The 20,389-nt window shown below is 43.7% G+C and overlaps 1 protein-coding gene across 2 annotated transcripts in view; it reads left to right on the top strand.

Moving 5' to 3' along the window:
• The window catches only part of msraa (methionine sulfoxide reductase Aa), a 30,583-nt gene that overhangs the window by 4,727 nt on the left and 5,467 nt on the right, over positions 1-20,389 (top strand). The window contains exons 2-5 of one of the 2 annotated variants that reach the window (XM_056427963.1): positions 9,069-9,140; positions 10,098-10,217; positions 13,504-13,608; positions 14,419-14,525. In XM_056427963.1, the coding sequence (XP_056283938.1) occupies positions 9,069-9,140; positions 10,098-10,217; positions 13,504-13,608; positions 14,419-14,525 (404 nt within the window). The remainder of the gene's footprint in view (positions 1-9,068; positions 9,141-10,097; positions 10,218-13,503; positions 13,609-14,418; positions 14,526-20,389) is intronic. The other variant, XM_056427964.1, reaches the window with a different exon arrangement.

Raw genomic sequence — 20,389 nt, 5'->3', positions numbered from 1 at the left:
CTGCGTTGAACAGTGATTGGTCCAGTGGGGAAGTGGAAATACAATTGACCTTTTATCATTTTGAGAATGTATTTAGTAAGAAATATCAAACATTTGCTTGTTACAACGTTTTCTGCATTTCCCCGACCACGATACATATTAATGTTAATTGAACGCCCCAGTGGGTTTTTACTGCTAAGACATAATAAGCAATTAAACGACGTCCCTTTGGACAATCTTTCCTCCATTGTTGGTTCCTTAAAGGACCATTGTGTAGGAGTGGCGAGGTCCAACTGAATACACCCCTCCGCTCACTTCCTCCCTTTCCATGCTTGGAGGAGGCTTCGCGTGGCCTTCAGGTAACGTTAAAAGCGCAATTGTCCCTTTCGAGTGCCCGTGTTATGTTGCTGGACCAACCAACAGTTTTGAAGCAGCCACTTGTGTTTCTGGGTAATCGGGACAACGTTTCTCCCTTTTTTCTGAATTTTTACATTACAAGCAAACGATTCAATGGAACAAATTATCCGCAGATTACAAAAATAATCGTGAGTTAATAGTTTAAAATGATCTCAACCAACGACAACAGAGGGATCCTGTTTTTATATTAATGCATAAGTAACTAGAACGGGCACTCGGTAGAGCGCATACCTTCGCAAATCACAAGATTGGGCATTGAATTATGAACATTGTGGCATTAGTTGCATGCCAATTGGATATAAATTGACCGCGCTATGGTAGAAAGAAGATTCTGACCTTTTCATGACCTTAACCTTGACCTTTGACCTGATCAATCCCACAATCTAATCAAATGGTCCCCGGATAATAACCAATCATCCCACCAAATTTCATGCGATTCGGTTTAATACTTTTTTAGTTATGCGAGGAACACGCATACAAATAAATAAATACACGGCGATCAAAACATAACCTTCCGCATTTTCAATGCGAAGGTAATAATATGTGTGTTATAATATACGGTACGATAGTATAGCAGTAAATCTTTCGGCGGTGAGTGTTTTTACCGTGTGTTACTTCTGAATACTTCCTCCCGTCACATGGGGGGAATGTTCTCCTGGCGTCCTCCTCTGGTTCATCAGACACACGGGCGACCGGGTGAAGCTGCATCGGTCCGTCCATCACGTCTCTTGAACACGCAAAGCGACCGCGCGGCGTTATCGGGTTCGGCCGCTCCCCAATCCGTCTTACCGTTTGTCACGGCCGTTACCACGACAACGCAGAAGAGAAAAGCAGCGGACGCCAGTGCGTCTCTGTGTGTGTGTGTCTCCATCAGCAGGTGGCCCGATAACCTTGAAGGGCATAATGACGGGCGTTTAAGGGGGGGGGAACGCGAGCGCCATAACAGATGAGGAGGGAGGCCCATTAGATCGGCAGAGAGAGGCGGAGAAGAAAAGATGGAGGGTGAAGAGAAACGAGACGGAGGCCGAGGCGGGAGTCGAACTGTGCGACATCAATGTGGTTTTCATCGGATTGAACCAGCAAGAACACAAGATGACGCTGAGTTTAAAGTGTCGTCGTGGTAGTGTATTATCAAAGTGATGAACACATGAACGCATCGTTAATTATAATTCAATTATATATATATAATTCTCAAATGAACAATTCGGCTTTTACTTCGGCGGTATTACAACTTTAATGAAAGTAAAAGATCAGAGTATTTTCGGCTCCACAAAGGCAACTACGAGATAATAATGGACGCAGCATGATGAAGAGCGGCCGTATCATCAATGCGTATCGGAGTTGATAAAAGCCTGCGGACATGCTGCGATAAACAACCTTTCCCATCGCTTATTAGATATAACTAAACCCATGTGCCAAATGCCGAATATCTCCGTGGCGTTTGGAGTCGACGTCGACGTCGTCCAGACTTACAGCCGATTATGTGCGAGTGCAAAAAGCCATTACTTGAACGAACACTGTAGATGTACACAGTAGAATTACAGCTTCCACGTCTGAAAGGGTCCAGTCAGCCCACCTAAGTGCATTTCCCACACACACACGCACACACACACTCTGCCTTCACTGCTAATGGCTCTGACTGATCGAACACACACACACACACACACACACACACACACACACACACACACACATTTACCCCGACCACCACTCTAGCACACACACCTGTCAATCAAGTGTTGCAAAGGTTTGGAGACGATGGGCGAAAAGAGAACAAAACAGGAAGCACACGTTAAAAAGGTAGAGAAGGTTTGCTGGAGATGATTTCATGTTGTTTTAGCGGCGTGCGCGGTGACCGCAAACAATAGAAACTTTCTATCGGGGGCTTCGCACAACGTCATCTTCACATCGGTCCTTCGGGGAAAAGGGGATCTGTGGTACCACTTTTATTCAATCACTTCCCAGGTTTCCTGTAAGAAAACAACGTACGATAACGATAAGGTTTGCAATAAGAAAAATGCATATTGAATAAATTTAGGGTTTGTTTAACCGGATCAAAGTCATTCCTAAAATGAATAAACCAACGTTGGCCAGCTTGATTGAATTTCCCTTGAGTGCACATTAAGAAAACAAAATGTATGAAAACGTCTTAAAGATATCAAAATAAACCAACGCCAGTATGATTGATCATTGATATGCGCTCACAAACACAAATTAAAATACGGTTGGTCCGCAGTGTTTTTAAAAGTCATTATTATCTCTTTATTTACAGGAAACTTCTTGGAAATGATTTATTCTGAAATCATGCAGATACCTTTCACAGTTAATGAGAGGCTGTTTTCTACTGACTAGATGCTTCAGGATGGGATTCAAAAGATGGTTTCAAAATAATCCAGAAGCGTATCGCAATGTCACGGTATGTAAACAAATCGCCCTCGTCATGGACTTAATCAGCAGGTTATTATAAGGATCGGGGTAAAAGCAGGACCTCCTCACCAGCTCGGTTTTGAAGTTGCTTTGAGGTCTTTTGGGAGCCGACATTTGGGACCAGACCTAAAAGGGACCTGGGGAGATCCTAAAAGGCGTGGTGATTGATTTTCAGAAAGGAGACCCGAGGGCAGTGAGGGCAGTCACACCCCGTCTCAACAGACCAGATCCAAACGGACCCAAGTCGAGAGAGAACGTGCGCACATAAACTCTCATTTTAACGTCTGCGACGCAGACACAACTTCCTGGGGGAAGACCATCTCAGTCCAGCATGGGCCTTCATCATTTTTAAAGGCTCGCATTTATTGTTTCCACCTCATTTCACACAAGTGGAAGCATCTCCTTCACAGCAGCCTTGGCCATTGTGTCCAAAGCCCATTGGAGCCCATGAAAGCAGTTTGTTTTTCCAACATAAACCCCTTTCTTTAATATATATATATATAAATATATATATATCCCGAAGCGAGGACACGTCTTCCTCGAGGCTGTCAGCGGCAGAACAATGAGGATCAACACTGATGGTCGTGATGATGGGCAGTAATAAAAACGATGATGGCAATCAGAGTAGCTGATTGAGCGGCTCACACAGAGAGAGGGAGGGAGGGAGGGAGGGGGGCAATGCTGTCGCGGGAAGAAAGAAGTGGAGAAGGAGAGATGGGTGGAGGAGGGAGACGTGAAAGGGAAGGCTGATAAGAAAGGGGGAAGCAGGAGGAAGAAGGAGAAACCATGCAGGCAATCAGAGAGAGTGAGAGAGACACAGGAGGAGGAGGAGGAGTGGGGGGCGGGGGGCACTTTGTAGATTTAATTGCAGTGCAGTTAAGGCAATCTTTTCTGTGTGCCTGTGTGTGTGTGTGTCTGTGTGTGTGTGTCCAATATCCACGAGCCAGACATTAGCTGCTATGTTTCATTCATCACTGTCAGGTCTGGAGCTCCAGGGGGGAGGAAAAGGGGGAGCCCTGGAGAGGGGGATGCGGGGGATGTGTGTGTGTGTGTGGGGGGGGGGGGGGGTGCATCGGGAGGCCCAGGTCTGGTGTCTTGGCCTTTTAATTTTCAGCATGGAGGAAGAGAGAAGCGAGTAACTGAGGTGGGAATGCCCTCCAAACTAACCATTGTGAGGATGTTAGCATGCTAGCGTTAGCATTTGTTAGAGCCCCACAGAGCAGCACATATATATACTCTAGCATATACATACTGTATATATACTGCTAGAGTATAATATATATATATATATATACTCAAGCATATACATACTGTAGCAATATATATATATATATATATATATTGCTACAGTATATATACTGCTAGAGTATAATATATATATATATATACTCTAGCAGTTTATATATATTTTTCAGATTAGCACTGAACATGCGTTGTATCATTGGGTCGATGTATATTATCAGAAAATTATTTATTTTTTATTGATTCATCCTATTCAGAATTTCATTCAATTAGTAGAGTTGTATAACAAATATTTAATCCAAAATAAAGATAAAAAACGAGTCTCTTCAAAGCAAACAGATGTAACAGTTTGTCTGATGTCTGATCAGAAAAAAACTGGTGCTGAAATTAAAAATAATTGCTGTGACGCACAGATTAATTTAATCACTCTATGTCATATTGACCCATTTCAAGGTTAATCGGGGATTATTTTTATTTTTTAAAAACTATTTTCTGGCAATTTACAGACACAATCATTGATTTATTCCTCGGAAACATTTGCAGACAGATTGATTGATAGCGTGATGTAGCGATCACTATGTGCATCCTTGTAGTTTGGGGCAGGGCTTCTGAACCTTTGGTTACTTAAAGGAGCAATATACAATATTCAGAGCCTTAACATTGTGGCACACAACTGCTGTCTAGATATAATGAAATTAAACGTATTGTGTACAGTGTCGTATTTCCTCACTGCACTTTGGAGCTTGTCTCAAAGCGTTTGTTCTACAATTCAAGTCTGTTTTTCTTTCTTTCCCGTTAACAGCGACTGGCTTTGTGTATTGGGCTCCGAGCGCTGTCAAAACACAGATAACCCACAGGCAATACTGTGCCTGAACGCCTCCTGTATATGTGCTTCTTTATTATGCTTCTAGTGCACAGTGGAAGGACAACAAGTTCAGTTAAAGAAGTGCAGTAAGTTGGCTGTGACGCAGGAGCCTGACTCAGCATCGCAGCCAGCCTCGTGTGCTGGGTGACGGAAAGATACTTTATCTTCTGCCTCATCCTAGATCGGCAAAATGTAGTCAAACTTTCTCTACAGAATTTATTCAGCATCCAAAGGCTGATGTAAACATACAGTGTATCATATATATATATATATATATATATATATATATAATATGTGGGTGTGTATATATATATGATACACTGTATATATAGTCATTATACAACAATGATTTATATATATATACATATATATGTGTGTATATATATATATATGATACACTGTATATATATATATATATATATATATATATAGTCATTATACAACAATTACTTAAACGCCAACCTATTTTTTAAAGCTGATTTTGAAGCTGCTCTGCAAGCATTCACGTGAGCATGTTGGCCTGAACTGAAATAGAGCAGCACTAATGGAGTGTGTGTGTGTGTGTGTGTGTGTGTGTGTCGCAGATGTCACCATGGATATAGGCCTGCTCTGTGATCAGGCTTATCATTGTGACAGGATTTTGGGAGCTGCGTAAGAGGCTGGGAGGCAGGCTGGCTGCTCGCACACACACACGCACGCACGCACACACACGCGCACACATTTGTACCCAAAAAAACAAAGCGGCTCGCTGTTTGATGTGAAGTGCCCTGAAGTGCCTCCTAACCTCGTTCGCTGCTCTCTACTGCCGAAATAACAGAAAAGCCAGTCAGAAAGAGGCCTTTAATGTCGTGGAAATAAACGGACACAACCTGCAAACAAGCTATTTTGTGTGTTTCTCGATGCACATCCTTAATGTTTTTGTGCAAGGTTGAACGATGCTGCGCAGTATACAGAGTCTCTCTCTCTCTCACACACACACACACACACACACACACACACATGCAGACACAGACGCATATTTTTTCATCCAACCTCACACAAAAATATTTCAATTAACCAACAAGATGCTTTGGTATCACATCCACTGAGATAAAGGCGACGATGAGAACAGGCGTTGCAAAGGAGAGCAGCACGGAATAATTACTTTCCAGAAAAATGCGTCTGTATTCACAGGATGTGTGTGTGTGTGAAGGATAAGATAACTGAATAATATAAATGAATGTTTTTGAAAAGGTATTTATTTCTATCACTTTATGTTGCTGTGTTTGGGAAATAATGTATTCCTCGTCTAAGCCTGTGTTGTTGTTTTTTAGGTGATTATCTTTCTACTTTATTCAGTCAGTGTATGACAAAACCCAGAGACTTTCACATTCCAGCTTGTGTTGTTGTTTAACAATTTTTTAAAAGCTAAGCCAATAACCTTCCAGGCTCCCGCTCCATCCTTAAAGCGTCTGCGAGATGCTGCTGATAAGACCTCTGCTGCGGTTGCAGGTTGACCTCTAGCAAGGTCACACGTCTTCAACTGCCAATAAGAATGATGGAGGTGCAATGTGTCCCGCCCTAACGGGTCAGTTTCAACACGCTCACAGAAATACCCTAATTTGAGAGAGCTCTTCCCATTCTGTGGTGCAGGACGACTCTAAAATGTAAACGCTCTTGCCGCATCGGTTTGCGTGGGGGCACTCGCACACGTTCAGGTCTCTCTGCTGAATTAAAGCCAGACAGCGAGTCTTGTGCAGGAAACTTTGACAACCAAAAACTTTTTCCCGCACAGTCATTTTGATCATTCCAGAATGAACTGGAGGGGTGTGTGTGTGCCTGTGTGTGTGCCTGTGTGTGTGTGTGTGTGTGCGTGACACTTATTAGTGGAGAACAGCGTTACATCTCGGAGCACGTCTGCGTTTGTAGAGGTACAGTGGGAAAAGAAGATGGTAGATAGATGATCTGCATCATCTGCCTCCAGCTTTTGTTTTATTTTGAATCTGTGTGTTTGTGCGCGTCATTGTAGGTGTATGTGTGTGTATATATCTATCTATATATATAGATATAGATAGATATATATCTATATATATATACGCACACTGAGAAATAAACCATTTAAATGTAAATGTCAGTGGGGAAAGACAATAAATCCAGACAGAATACTAATGAGTAGTGTGCGTGTGCATGTGTGCGTGTGTGTGTGGCCAGTAATGAACATGCCTTCGCTGGTCCCCAAAGGCAGCCATTACTTACACACACAGAAGATAATGTGAGGGGAGGAGGAGGATGAGGAAGAGGAAGAGTATCTTTACCAGTACAAAGTAGCAGGATCTCACATTTTCATTTAGAAATATAGAATAGAATAGAATGTGACTCCCAGCGTGTGATCATATTGACGTTATGATCAGCCAATTGAGGAGAACCATTCAATATACGGTCAAGAACCACATAGTTATTATACAACATGAAACCAAATAAAAAATAAAAACAGCATTAAAAATAAAGCAATGCTATTGCTTTAATGTTGCTCTCAGCATTATCTTGAATTTCATTTTCATTTTATTCCCATGTATTTTATGTCATTTATTGTTATTATATGTATTTCCTCTCTTTGACTGTAACCTCTAACTCTAATGTATACTGCAATATACTTAATTTCGTTTTTTGCTTTATTTAATATTCAGGCTCATTCAATATAAACGTAATGTTTTGGATCAAAAGCAAATGTTGTGCACAAGCTGACGGAACCTACAACAGGAATACTGTGTGACGGGAGGCAAAATGTACAGCCGGGACCGTAAAGGGATGGAGGTGAAGAGCTGCTGCACCCAACCAATCAGGACGGAGGCATCCTTCCTCCTCCTCGGAATGCAGAGAGAGACGAGAACGTGTCTCTGAAGATGTCCGTCAGTCTGTCAGACAGTCGGACTGACGTCTGGATGAAAGGCTGCTGGTGTAATTAGACAAACAAGGACGGCTTCAGGTGGTGTGTGTGTGTGTGTGTCAAGTTTAAATGATCAGTAAATAGAGAATGCAGAATCTATACTGCTGATTGACAAGATGAAGTCTGCCTCACGAATCGTGATTTGTGTGTGTGTGTGTGTGTTTGTTTGTTTGGAGGACAACTGATTGGTTGGCAATATCCATCTGGCTGCTTTTGTCTATAGGCATGCTGTGCCACACAACAAATATGCTTCCATGCATGAACTGTGCTGTGTGCACGTGTGTGTGTGTAAGGGGGAGAGTGTAAAGAGGAGGAGGGGCGATCCAGATGTTGGGTTCATTCTTATTCTACTCCATCCCATTTATTTTAATCCATCTCCCTCCCCCCACAGCATTGTACAGAAAGCCATATGCACACACACACACACACACACACACGCACGTACTTATGCACAGCCTCCGGCATGCTAACGCTAATGCGCGTTAGCTCAGCCAGGTGGCTTGTTGGCCTCAAATGGGTCCTGGTGCACCTCTGGCTGTGTTGATTAGAGTGAATGTAGCTGCTATGAAGTTGCTGCTCGCCACTGTTTAAGTCGGTCACTGTGTGTGTGTGTGTGTCTCAGTTGAATTCAGCACAGTATTTCTTCTTTTTTTTTTGCTGGTGTAGTGTTATGAAAAATGTAGGTTTTCATTTGAAATATGTATTGTCCATACGGCGAGCTGTTTTAACAATTTTTTTTTTAAAGGACAGGGGAAATCACTTCAGAATACATCGGAACAAAACCACACGTACACTGAAAGGTTGGCAGCTCAGCTGCAACATAACAAATGTTTTTACATGCGTTCATTAGTGCTAAAAACCCGAATATTCTTTGATAATATAACACCGTGTGAAGGGAGCCTGCATAATGAGTACTTCCTGTGCTTCAAGTACATCTTGCCGATAATACGTCTGAACTCTCGGTGTTCTTCTTCTTTTTGCCGAAGCAAAAGATCCGAGGACGCCACCGCGTCGCGCGTGTCTTACAGCGATCGCGTTGCGGGAATTGATGAGCAGCCCCTGCAGGTGGAGCACGGCGAAATCAGAAAGACACGTCTCTCACGTTCCCCCTCCGTCAATCTCTTTGGACTCGTGTGCGAGGCTCGGGTGCTTCTGTCTGACGTGTGCGTGCCTTTTTATTTGTGTCACTCCGTCTCTCGTCTGTTCCTCATGCAGCCAAACACCATGCGAGCGGCAGCAGGACCGTTCCACCTTTTCCGGAGGGGACGGAGACGGTTGTATTTGGTGAGTGTCTTCTCGGCAAAAACACACACACAATGCAGGTGTTGGTCCTCCTGGTACTGTCACGACGGGATTAGGGTGGACCCAAATGCACGACTCAGATAATTCAAATAAAGATTCTTTACTGAAAGCGTCGTCAAGATCGGAACAGACAGAATAATCAAACTATGGAACGCTCGAGGGCTTGGTCGGAAAAACACAAGACAATCTGGCAGAGGACAAGTGGAAGTGAGGGAGCTAAATAGTGAGGGACTAATGAGGGGATGGGCTGCAGGTGAGAAGGGCGTGAGGACCAGGTGAAGGTAATGAGGGACTAACGAGGGAGTGATCAGAGGCAGGTGAGGGGAGTTGGACTGACGAGATGGAAGCAGGATCTGGAATGACATGATAGTGACAGGATGAAAACAACTAATACAAAAAGGAAGGTGTGGAGCTAAACTGTTACAGGTACTGAATGACCTCACATGTACTGAGAGAGTTAAATGACCTTTCATCACAGGCTAAGCTAAAGAAATACGAGAGCCCGTCGATGCCCCTTGAATGCATCAATTTTGCCTCTTGTTTATGAAGTATTTCACATGTGCATATGTTCTCAATAACACCGCTGATGGTCGGGAACGATCATTTACGCTCAATTAGGCTCCCCCTATGATTTATTGATAAGGCCTACTTTTATTTTTTTTAATGGGTCCCCAGAAATAAATTTGGGGAAACCCTGATTTTAGTCAATGAAATGTTTCTCACAGGCCATGAGAACATATTTAATTCACTAAACAACCTGAAGATATTAAATGTGCCATCATATATGACACAAAAAGAAATAATAGGAATGGAAATAGGAGCCGATTGACCGACCGCTGCAGCTCTGACTCGAGGCCGTGTTTGTCTGATCCGTTAAAAGCGACTGGGAGGTTGAAGTTCTGCTGTCTGACGAGAAGTTGTGTGTTTCTTCTCTCGTAGGCATGGGCTGCTTCTGGGGAGCCGAGAGGAAGTTTTGGAAACAAAAAGGGGTTTATTCCACCCAAGTGGGCTACGCGGGAGGATGCACACCTAACCCCACCTACAGGGAAGTCTGCACAGGTAGCTTCTGCACACTTGTGCGCTCACACACACACACACACACACACAGAGTGCACTGGGCAGCGCGTTGTCTACTGAGAATCAATGGACTGTGGAAAACGAGGCCGACAATGGGAGTAGTGAATCATTTCCCCCAGGCCCTATTATACTGGGGCATGGATAAGGCAGCTCCTGAAGCCTGACCACTCTGAGCTGATTGTGTGTGTGTGTGTGTGTGCATATTTCTTTGTGATGCGTGTCCAGCCCGCCCAGTGATTTCCTCCAGCCAGCCAGTGCAGAGTGAATCCATCCCCAGGCCTCGCCTCCCTGTCTCTTTTTCATTGGGATGTTTTCCGGGCGTTCCCATACGATATAGGTCCACATTGAAGCTCACAATTTTAAGATGTGACAGTAACAATCGGGATTCGCATTTAGAAATCTATTTATAGGCTAAGTGATTACCTTAATTATTGACAAAATATCTTTAGTTGCATGAGGAACCCATCAATCCAGGAAGCATCCGCTTCTCTTGCATTTCTCTTGCGTGCCGGTTCGTTAAATCTGGTTTAAAAAAAGCACGTAAATCCATCAGAATCGCTCGAGAACGCCGGATGAGCTCTCGGCTTATCTGTCACGGGGTATTCTTTGCCGAGCGGGAAGCCGTTCACAAAACTCACAGGTCAATTTGCCGGCTGAGTTTTGGAGTCGTGGTGGAGGATGTTATGCACTTTCCGAACTCCAGCTCTAACTTTTATTGTTCGGTTTACTTCAATCGGAATAAGACCAAAAGTCTGCCAGCCTGCATTTATTTTGTCCTCACAGACATTTAAGAGATATTAGCACTTTCATTTTAAGACCTGCATTTTCTTTTAAACTTTGCATTAAAATAGTATATTTAACAAGGTACCACTGCAGATACTTTCTGTACTTTAGCACATCTTTACAAGGCACATGTTTTGTCACAGTCACTTGGCTAATGTATATTATACAATCCAAGCTACATCGCTTTTGAATTTAACTTTTTGTAAAAAGATTTTTGCAGTTTTTCCTGCAGTGAAACTTCTGATTGTGCTTTAATGAAGATGTCGAGTACCTTCTTCTTCTTATCGTTAACAAGAAGATAAGAAATCCAAATCAAGGAAACAAAACAAAAAAGGAAATAAATATTCATCTGCATGCCTTTTATAATACGTATATTTATAACACACGAATATGTGAGTTTGATTTGTCTTTCATCAACTGCTCTACCTTTTATGAACCTCTGGTCTTAATCCGTAACTCGTCTGCTGCAGAGGAGAAGCAGACAGACTCTCTCTAAGAACAAAAAGAGGGACGTTTGTTGTTTGTAAACAAAATAATATTTTTGGCGGAGCGGTGACAAGACAACACACTTCAGGAGAGACCAAAAATATTCATGTTTGGTTAAATATTTGTACTCGGATTAATGTGAGGTTTGAACTGTGGGGATTTAAATTTGCACCTTTTTTTCTGATCGAAAATATGTATTTACTAGATTAAAAAAACAACAACGCTCACACTCTTTTTTCTTGTCTTAAAGCCATCTTCCTCGACAGTCAGAATAATATGTTAACTTCTGGCTGCTAATATAAAAAAATTACAATATTACAAACAAATTGTTTCTTCTTCAGCTTTACCAAGGAACATAATCTATTATAAATACAATGTAAGGCAAATATTTGTATAACTTCTAGGAGTGGACCAGCAGTGTCATTTAGCAGGAAGTAAAATGAAGGATGGATACTTGTGATTTAATAATAGCTTTGTGCTGAAACGCTCTACTGCCAGCATTAAGGCTGGGTATGACACGTCAATATGTGATCTCAAATTGGTATTCTTCCTTTTACTAAATCCTTTAGTCAAACAGTACTTTTGTTTGTATTGAATTGTCCACTGTATTTCATTTGCCACATGGCTGGTTGTGGCAACATTTAGCATTTAAAACTTTTTAATCTCTTTTGTCAACGTTGCAATGATGAAAGAGGACCCATGAGTGAGTGAGGAAGACCTCCAGACTGCTCCAGTACAATGAGACGTTCTTTAAAGGGACTCTGGTCCACAGCACTATTTAAAGAGTAACTTTAAGTCCAGTATTTTAAAAAAAAAGGTATTTTCTTACATTCCACCACTGTCTTTATTGTTGTTTCTTTCAATGTAATTGTATTTGCTCTCAGTGCATTAAGATACCACTTTTCATAGTGACATCATGAGAATGTTGTTATTATGTTTACAGTTTAACGTACACAGTGTGGACAACAACTCTCTGTTTCCGACTTCCAGCCACTGCTTTATTTCCCATCTATTCCAAAATGGATATATTCCTGCGAGATTGTCCTGGTGAGGCATTCATTTAATATCGACCGCTGCTTTGTCTCTGTTCGCCAATATCTACCGTGGAAATCCATAACTCCTGATATTAAAAAAGTAATAAGAGACAGAGAGCGATGGGAGTGGAGGTGGAATGGGAGACGGGAGGAGGATGAGGTGCGGCGCAATGGGTCACGGTGCATTACCGACACCAGCTGCCGTCAGCCTGTCTGCAGGAGCGATCGCTTGTTGGGCGGAACGTTCTCATCCGCTTCAGACTGCTCGGGTCTGTTCAAGCACATTGCGCAATGTTTTTTTCCACAAGTATTTCAAGATCGACGGTTACGTTTAGAGGCGGGGAAAACGGGTTGGCGGGCCAGTCGGGATGATCACTTGTTCCCGAGCTTTCAGCTGAGTCACGTCGTCTCGTCAGATCGTTCTGGACCTTTTTGAGAGTGTTTTGTCCACCGCAAGATTTATTTATAGATTCAAGAGACAAAACAAGAATAACAGTGAAATAAAATAAACAGTCAATATAGAGCAAACTCTCGATATACAAATTCTCATTATCGTAAATAAAGATTACATTTCCAAAAAGGAGTAGGGCACTTACAGCGCCTCCATAACAATCAACACAAAATGTATCCTATATAACTAATAAACTACCCCGATGCGATTATGTTAACCCAAATGCCCCATTGTCGATCAGATATACCAAAGATGATGCTCCACAACCAATCTCGTTTATATTTAACCTAAAGAAAGGGGTTTTATCCATTTTCATACAATGTGGTAGTACACGTTCTACATGTTGCACCTTTACTTGACAGGTGAAAGATGTTTAGAAGCTGTGACTTGGAAGGACCCCAAATGTTTGTGATCAAATCCACAGTGGTCCGAGTGGTTAGAGAATAGATCTCTCCGTTGAACCCTAAGTTTGACCTCTTGTGTCTAGTGAACTCACAGAAGTTGTGCTCTGCAGGTATGACGGGCCACGCCGAGGTGGTGAGAGTCGTCTTCCACCCGGAGCAGATCAGCTTCTCCAGCCTGCTCAAAGTGTTCTGGGAAAACCACAACCCGACTCAAGGTACGCCCTCCCAGTCACGACTGAACCCTTTTAAGGAGAATAAAGAGTTTGTTTTTAGAGATGAACAATATGAATATGTGCCTATGAAGAACGTTGTGACCCCTGTGGGGAAACTGCAGCTCTCTCGCTCAATACTGGATCAATTTGAAACATTATTGTTCTCATTTAACACAAAAACATGGGAGAAAAGTGTTGAAAATGTTGTTAAAATGTTACCGTGCTAAAAGTTCCATTAAAAAAACTTCCATATGTTACAATGTTAGTTAACAGTTTGTTTGCAATTGAACATTCTACATGCTACATGCTACATGCTAATTACGGAAAGCGTGTATCTAGACGGGCTCTGTTAGTGGCAACACTGAGCCGAACTTTCAGATGCTTTTTCGTCACGTGCTCGTTTATAATGTGACGGGAGCAACAAGATCAAAACCAGATCAAAAGTCCGCAGGTCACTGACGTCATTAGGATTCATCCTGTCTCAAAAATATTTCGCTTTGGACCACGGCGTGGGATTGACAGAATGATTCAGCGGCGCTGCCAGCTCGGTTGCCGCACCACTCGAGCGGAACCGGACATCGTGGTTAACGAGGCTGACGAGCTGACGTTGAAGCGCTGAAAGGAAAATGTGACGAGATGATCAGTTCACAGGAAAAAAAGAAAAAAACAGTTCAGACACGTTATATTTTTGGAAAATCCTGTCAGCTGTTTCAGCGATGTCGCCTCCGAGAACGGAGGAGCACGAAGGCAACTCAAGGTCGGCTGACATCCGAAGGTCTTGAAATTCCTCTTTGTGTGTGTGTGTGTGTTCAGGGATGCGACAGGGGAACGATGTCGGGACGGTGTACCGCTCCACCATCTACGCCGACACAAAGCAGCAGCTGGAGGAAGTTTTGGCCTCCAAAGATCAATACCAGAAGGTACACGCGCCTCTTCACCCATCAGCCTTTATTGCCGCTACCTTCATCAATCCTCCTCTTCCCTGCTGTCCCCATCTCCTTCCCTTTCCTGTTTTTCTGACTCAATTTCCCGGCTCGCCCATCCCTGTTTCTTTCACTGCATCTCAGAAACACTCGTCAGCAGATGAACACCGATGTATAATGTATGTGTCTGCGCATGTAGCATTCGCCACGTACAGTATGTCCATATGCTTTTAACATACACACACACCCACGCCCACACACACACACACACACACACACACGCCACACACACACACACACAGATATGTTCACACACTCCCTCTGTTGAACTCTCTCCTGCTGAGACTCTTGCACCATGATCCCACCAACAGAGCTTGTTGCCATGGAAACTGACGGAGAGGTTGTTACTCTATTTCTATTCTTTTCCATTCTATTCTAGTGTCGTCTGGTCTGTATGAGCGTCGCCCTTTTTTTCTCCGTCCCGTTTGTCCCTGTAATCACAGCTCCCTCTCTGTCTTTGAGCAGGACGTGTTCTCCCAAAGTGTGTCTTTGTTTCACTTCTCGTCGAAGTCCTCAACACATCAAACACAGTATTTATGATCTCGTGGAAACACGAGCTGATGTGTCAGGCGCACAAAAGAAAAGAAAAGATTCCTGGGATCGAGCGTGACGAAGCCCTCACACCGCGGCCGAGGCATCATTACTACCTGCCTGCGAAGCCATTGTGAGCGAGACGCTCGGCCCCGACGCGGCTAACGGGGAAGCTGAAGTCACGCTCTCAGAATACACAATTGTATTGGTGACATGTCTGCAGACATCGAAAGCGTTATTTTGGAAAAGATACGCATCCGTGGGACATTTGACTGACATCAGTGGACACGCTCGACGCTTGGCCGATGTGCGTTTTGTGGACGGAGACGCCGTCAGAGACCACTTCCTATTTTGCAATGCATTGCCAGGAAAAAATACAGGCGAGGAAATGTTTTCGGGTCACGACAGAATATCTTGGACAAGGACGACGTCAGTGGGTAAACTGCACGAGTGTCTGCACCGACGGAGCAGCAGCCATTAAAGGCTTCGTTAGCAGAGTGAAAGCGAGACGCCCAGATGTTCTTGTTATGCTGCGTTCACACCAAAAACGTAGCGAATATTCGAGGGGGGCGTGGCTTATCTTCTTGGTTTTATTCTGTGGAAACGGTTATCAGTTCCGCCATCCATCGTAGAATCGATAACCACTGGCTCTGCTTTATTCTCGTGTTTGGGTTCATGACATCACCCGTAGATTCACAACAGCGCGGAGACCTTCACCGACTGCGTCTGAATAACTGCCGCTTCGCTTCTCTATTCGCATCATTCGCGCCGCCCGGTGAACATGTGTGTCATTCGCAACCTTTGGCGTCTGTGCATTGACGTTTGAAAAATGCGCAATGCCTTTGGTGTGAAGTTTGGGAACCCCTGCCGTATATATATATTTCAACACCTGAATGAACTGAACACACGAATGCAAGGCGGAAATGAAAAAAACCTGCTCACAAGCAGCCAATCATGTTCTCCCTCAGCCAGAAATGCCAAGGAGATGTCAACACCGCCTCACTGTGTGAGATAATGGGTAGACACTTAAAAACTCTTCAAGAGAAGTTGTCATTGTATTTACCCTCAACCTCCACTGGGATATTACATTTACGACGGCGATCTTATAAAGCACACATCTTTCTCTCTCTCTCTGCTTCTGCTGCTGTAATCTTTATGTTCATTGGATGGCATTCAATTCAGATGCGTGTCATGTTGGAAGCGATGCTTAGATGTTCCGGGTCTGACCAAACAAGATTGCAGTCGTGGCGTTGACGTCAACGTGACCCGGGTGCTTATTCAGACATGAAAGGTTTGAGTATTCGAAAGGGGGCTTAACATTCTCGTACTCTTACGCTGAAACCCTGTTTTTTAAAAGTTTAACGGCCTTTATGTCAAAGTATCTTTGCACTTATTTCCCAAGGCTTGAAAGACCAGCAGCGTGTTTCCCAGAAGTCCCTTAATGTTAATATCATGCAGCTTGTTAAATGTGCAGGACGTTTCAGGGCCCAGAAAGCCCATTTGGTGGACATAAACCTGAGGAGGAGCTGACGTGTGCAAGACTGCTTTTGTTCCCTCTTGCGTTGAGTTGAACTATGATGAAACGTCTCGTGTCCAAAGAGGAAATAACTGAGAAACAAAACAGCAATACGACAAAAACACGATGCGGAAGAAAAAGAGCCGGAAAAAAACGAGTTTGAGCAGTCGGACCGAGGTACAGTCGACACACCAGACGCAACAAACAACCGTATATTCTCAAAATCACAACCTTTTATTGCCTTGTATGTTTTCACATATCAGGAACTTGTCATGGCGGGTGGTGCAACAATAGACAATAACATGAACAACACTCAACACAGTCTAATAATTATACTGGTCACATTCCTTCTCCCTGGATGATTGACCTTTACTGGCACAAACAAGATATCCCGAATTCATGTCTAGATTTCCCCAGATTTAGTTGGTTGAAATCCCCTCGAGGTGAACAGGAACACGAAGCGACGGTCGGCCCATTCGGCAGCGAGCTTTCAGCAAATCTACATTTAGTCCAAGACCTACTCAACAAATATGGTCTGACTATCCATGAATTATGCAGAAGGGGAAATGTGCTTCGCTCTGGGTTTGAACACAACAGAGTGGACGATACGGAGTGGATGTAGTCGCTGTGACGTCACCCATTGGTGTGTGGACCACCACTTTGAAGCCTCCGGCCAGAGGGCGGAGCTAAGGACAACGGACCGCTGACCGAGACATTTGTCGGCACCCGAAATGTCACAGTTAACGTTCATGAACTGAAAACCCACTGATAAAGAATGAAAGACAGACATCACCTGGTAGCGACCTGTCAATCACAAGGTAGCCACGCCCTAAAGCAGACCCTGACTCCCTGCTTCATGGTCTATCTGACCCTGAATGGAACCATCATTTACGAAATGAACACCAAGCTGTCTTGAAGAAGACCATAAACCCATGTTTACAATGTTTACTGAGGGAATAAATCCAGAGTCATTTTCGATCAGATTTATTTTCGCAACCGGAGGAGTCGCCCCCTGATGGACATTAAAGAATCTGCACTCTTAAGGCACGTCTGCATCAGCTTTCACAAGCGCACACAAGATAATATGATAATGTAACAGACTTGAGCACAGATTCAGAGGATAACCATGGTAAATGTGTTAACATGGGGAGTTACTTCGTGTCATCCTGTGTGCAACGTTTCCGTTTGTAGTGGTCAGAAAGGCTCTAAGAATATAACATTTGGTTTCATGAACAAAGCTTTTATCCATAATGGCCTTTGATAGATTTCCTTCATGTAATCACTCCATCCTTCTATCAGTCATTCGAGATTTTGTTTCCTCTCGTTTTTTCTCACCAGATTGCATCCCCCCACTCTCTCCCATCTGTGTGTGTGTGGTGGTGTGTGTGTGTGTGTGTGTGAGCAGTTGGCCTACAGCAAACACACTCCATGCCAAACCATCTGGGCCTTAAATCTGTCCTCCACAATCTAAAACGCTTTAGTTGCAAAAGTGACGCGCACATACACGAGCACACCGAGCGCACACACTGATACACTGACTCTGGCATTTTGTTTGGATTTTTTTCTTTTCTTTAGACCGGTAGTTCTACACGTTGAACTTTGACACGCCCCCTTTATCTACATCAACATTTTTCGTGCCCCCCCCCCCAAAAGAAGACGAGGCCATTTTAATAATTCAGCGTTTCTTTTCCCCCTCGCTGACGAGAGCGGACGCAGCGTTCACCTCCGCGCGCAGCGGCATCTTTAAAATATTAATGCATCTTTGCCCCCCCCAAAAAAACATCTTGGTCGGAGTGCCCCTCCCTCCTGGTGATGGAGTCTTTCTCTTTGTCCCCGCGGCCGCCGCCGCCGCCCGCCCGCCCCGCTCACCTCGCTGCAGACGAACTGAACGCGTACAATGCAGCGCGGCGCAGAGACTTACCCAGGACACGGCGTTCCAGACGCTTGCATCATTTGTGATCAGGATCCACTCTGACATAAAAGATAGAAGGGTGGAAACAAAAAAAGTGATGCGCAGATGGAAGGAGAGAGACATTTGGGGCCGGGAGTGGCGATAAAGAGAGAGAATAGTCTGGTTAATTTGGTGTCAGGGTATTAACTGTGTTCTCTGGCTTGATTGTATTGTTCTCACGGAGTGATTGTGTGTGTGTGTGTGTGTGTGTGTGTGTGTGTGTGTGTGTGTGTGTGTGTGTGTGTGTGTGTGTGTGTGTGTGTGTGTGTGTGTGTGTGTGTGTGTGTGTGTGTGTGTGTGTGTGTGTGTGTGTGTGTGTGTGTGTGTGTGTGTGTGTGTGTGTGTGTGTGTGTGTGTGTGTAAAGTACAACAGCACTGCAGAAAATTACCTTGCAGGCGTTTGTCTGCAGCATGAAAGGAGCCTCCCTTTTCTTCTCTTGCCTCCTACCCGTCATTAGGGTGTGCACTGCGTCTAAAATGGCAGGTGGAAGTGGTAACAGTGCACGTGTGTGTGTGTGTTTACTCGCATGCTTGCTTTATGTAATAGTGTGTGCTCGCTCGGTGGGCGCTGTGGCAGCGTGCCCTCATTGTTCTGGCATCTCTTGATGCACCTCTCCGGCTACATTTTCTTTTCATGAACACTCGTATATCTTCTTCTGAACACCAAACAGATGCTTTTTCTTCCCTTTCTTTCTCTTTCCCTCTTTGTCTGTGAAATCCCTCTCCAGCGCTTTTAACATGCCAGCTTCACCTTCTTCTTCTTTTTTTCTCTCTCCCCTCCTCTGCCTCGCGGGGGCTTATCAGCACTCCTCACGTTTTCCCGTGCGTTACCAGAGCAGTCGAGGTATTTGCATTTCAAATGAGAAATCTACTTCGCTGACATGCAAATTAATGGATGCGAATTGTGAATCTCCAGCAGGCTGCTCGCACAGCGGCAGGAGCCGCCCCAACACACGGCTCCGAATCACACGGAGGAGGATGCCATGAGAAGATTGGCTGATTGATGTTAGTGCCAATTATTTTAAGCTTAAAGCCAAATATCGCCAATATTGTTGTGTGGTTGTTCATTATTTAAAAGGAATAGTCCACCAAAATATTTTTTGTATTTAGTACTCCCCCCTGTAGACTCCAGTGGCGACTGAACAGATTTGTCTGCCAGAACGTCAAAAATCAGGATTCGATGAATTTAAGTGAACAATATTTATTGGCAAAAGTTGACAGATAATTAACGTTCACGATCGTGGGGCCGGAACGAGACGAGCGTCAACAGTTTAAACACAGCTGTGTGTCATAGTTCCTGTTTGGCGAGCTCAATCCGGAAAGAACGGTTTGTTCCATCACACCGTCTCTTTCTTTCTTTCGGAACCGCTCACTTCCTGAAGATAAATTAGTCATTCTTAAATTCAAATAATGCAGTATTTTGGTTGGCTTAAGGCCAATTCTCAAGGTGGCGGGGTCAAAGGTCACACTTCCAGTCATTTGGACAGGAAGTTCCTTCAGAATAAAACGTATTATGTTGCCTTCAGAATAAAGGTAACGTCTCGGATTCCAACCGGCATCCATTTTATCTATCACCTCGAAACAATGAACTAACATTCATTCACATGCATCATACAGATAATTGTTACATTTGTCATTACATACAGTTATAATAAAAAAAAATTATGCGTTACAATAAATTCACAATACATTCATCTTAATATTCTTCATAATATTGATGTATCATATGTTTCTGCATGTAGTCATTTAAAACATAAGACTTCCTTCATGTGCACATTTAAACTGTCCTATTACAACTCTACA

This window comes from Pseudoliparis swirei, chromosome 12 (genome assembly GCF_029220125.1).
Source record: "Pseudoliparis swirei isolate HS2019 ecotype Mariana Trench chromosome 12, NWPU_hadal_v1, whole genome shotgun sequence".
NCBI lineage: Eukaryota > Metazoa > Chordata > Actinopteri > Perciformes > Liparidae > Pseudoliparis > Pseudoliparis swirei.
The sequence above is the reverse complement of the archived record's forward strand: the minus strand, read 5'-3'. Positions and strand labels throughout refer to the sequence as shown.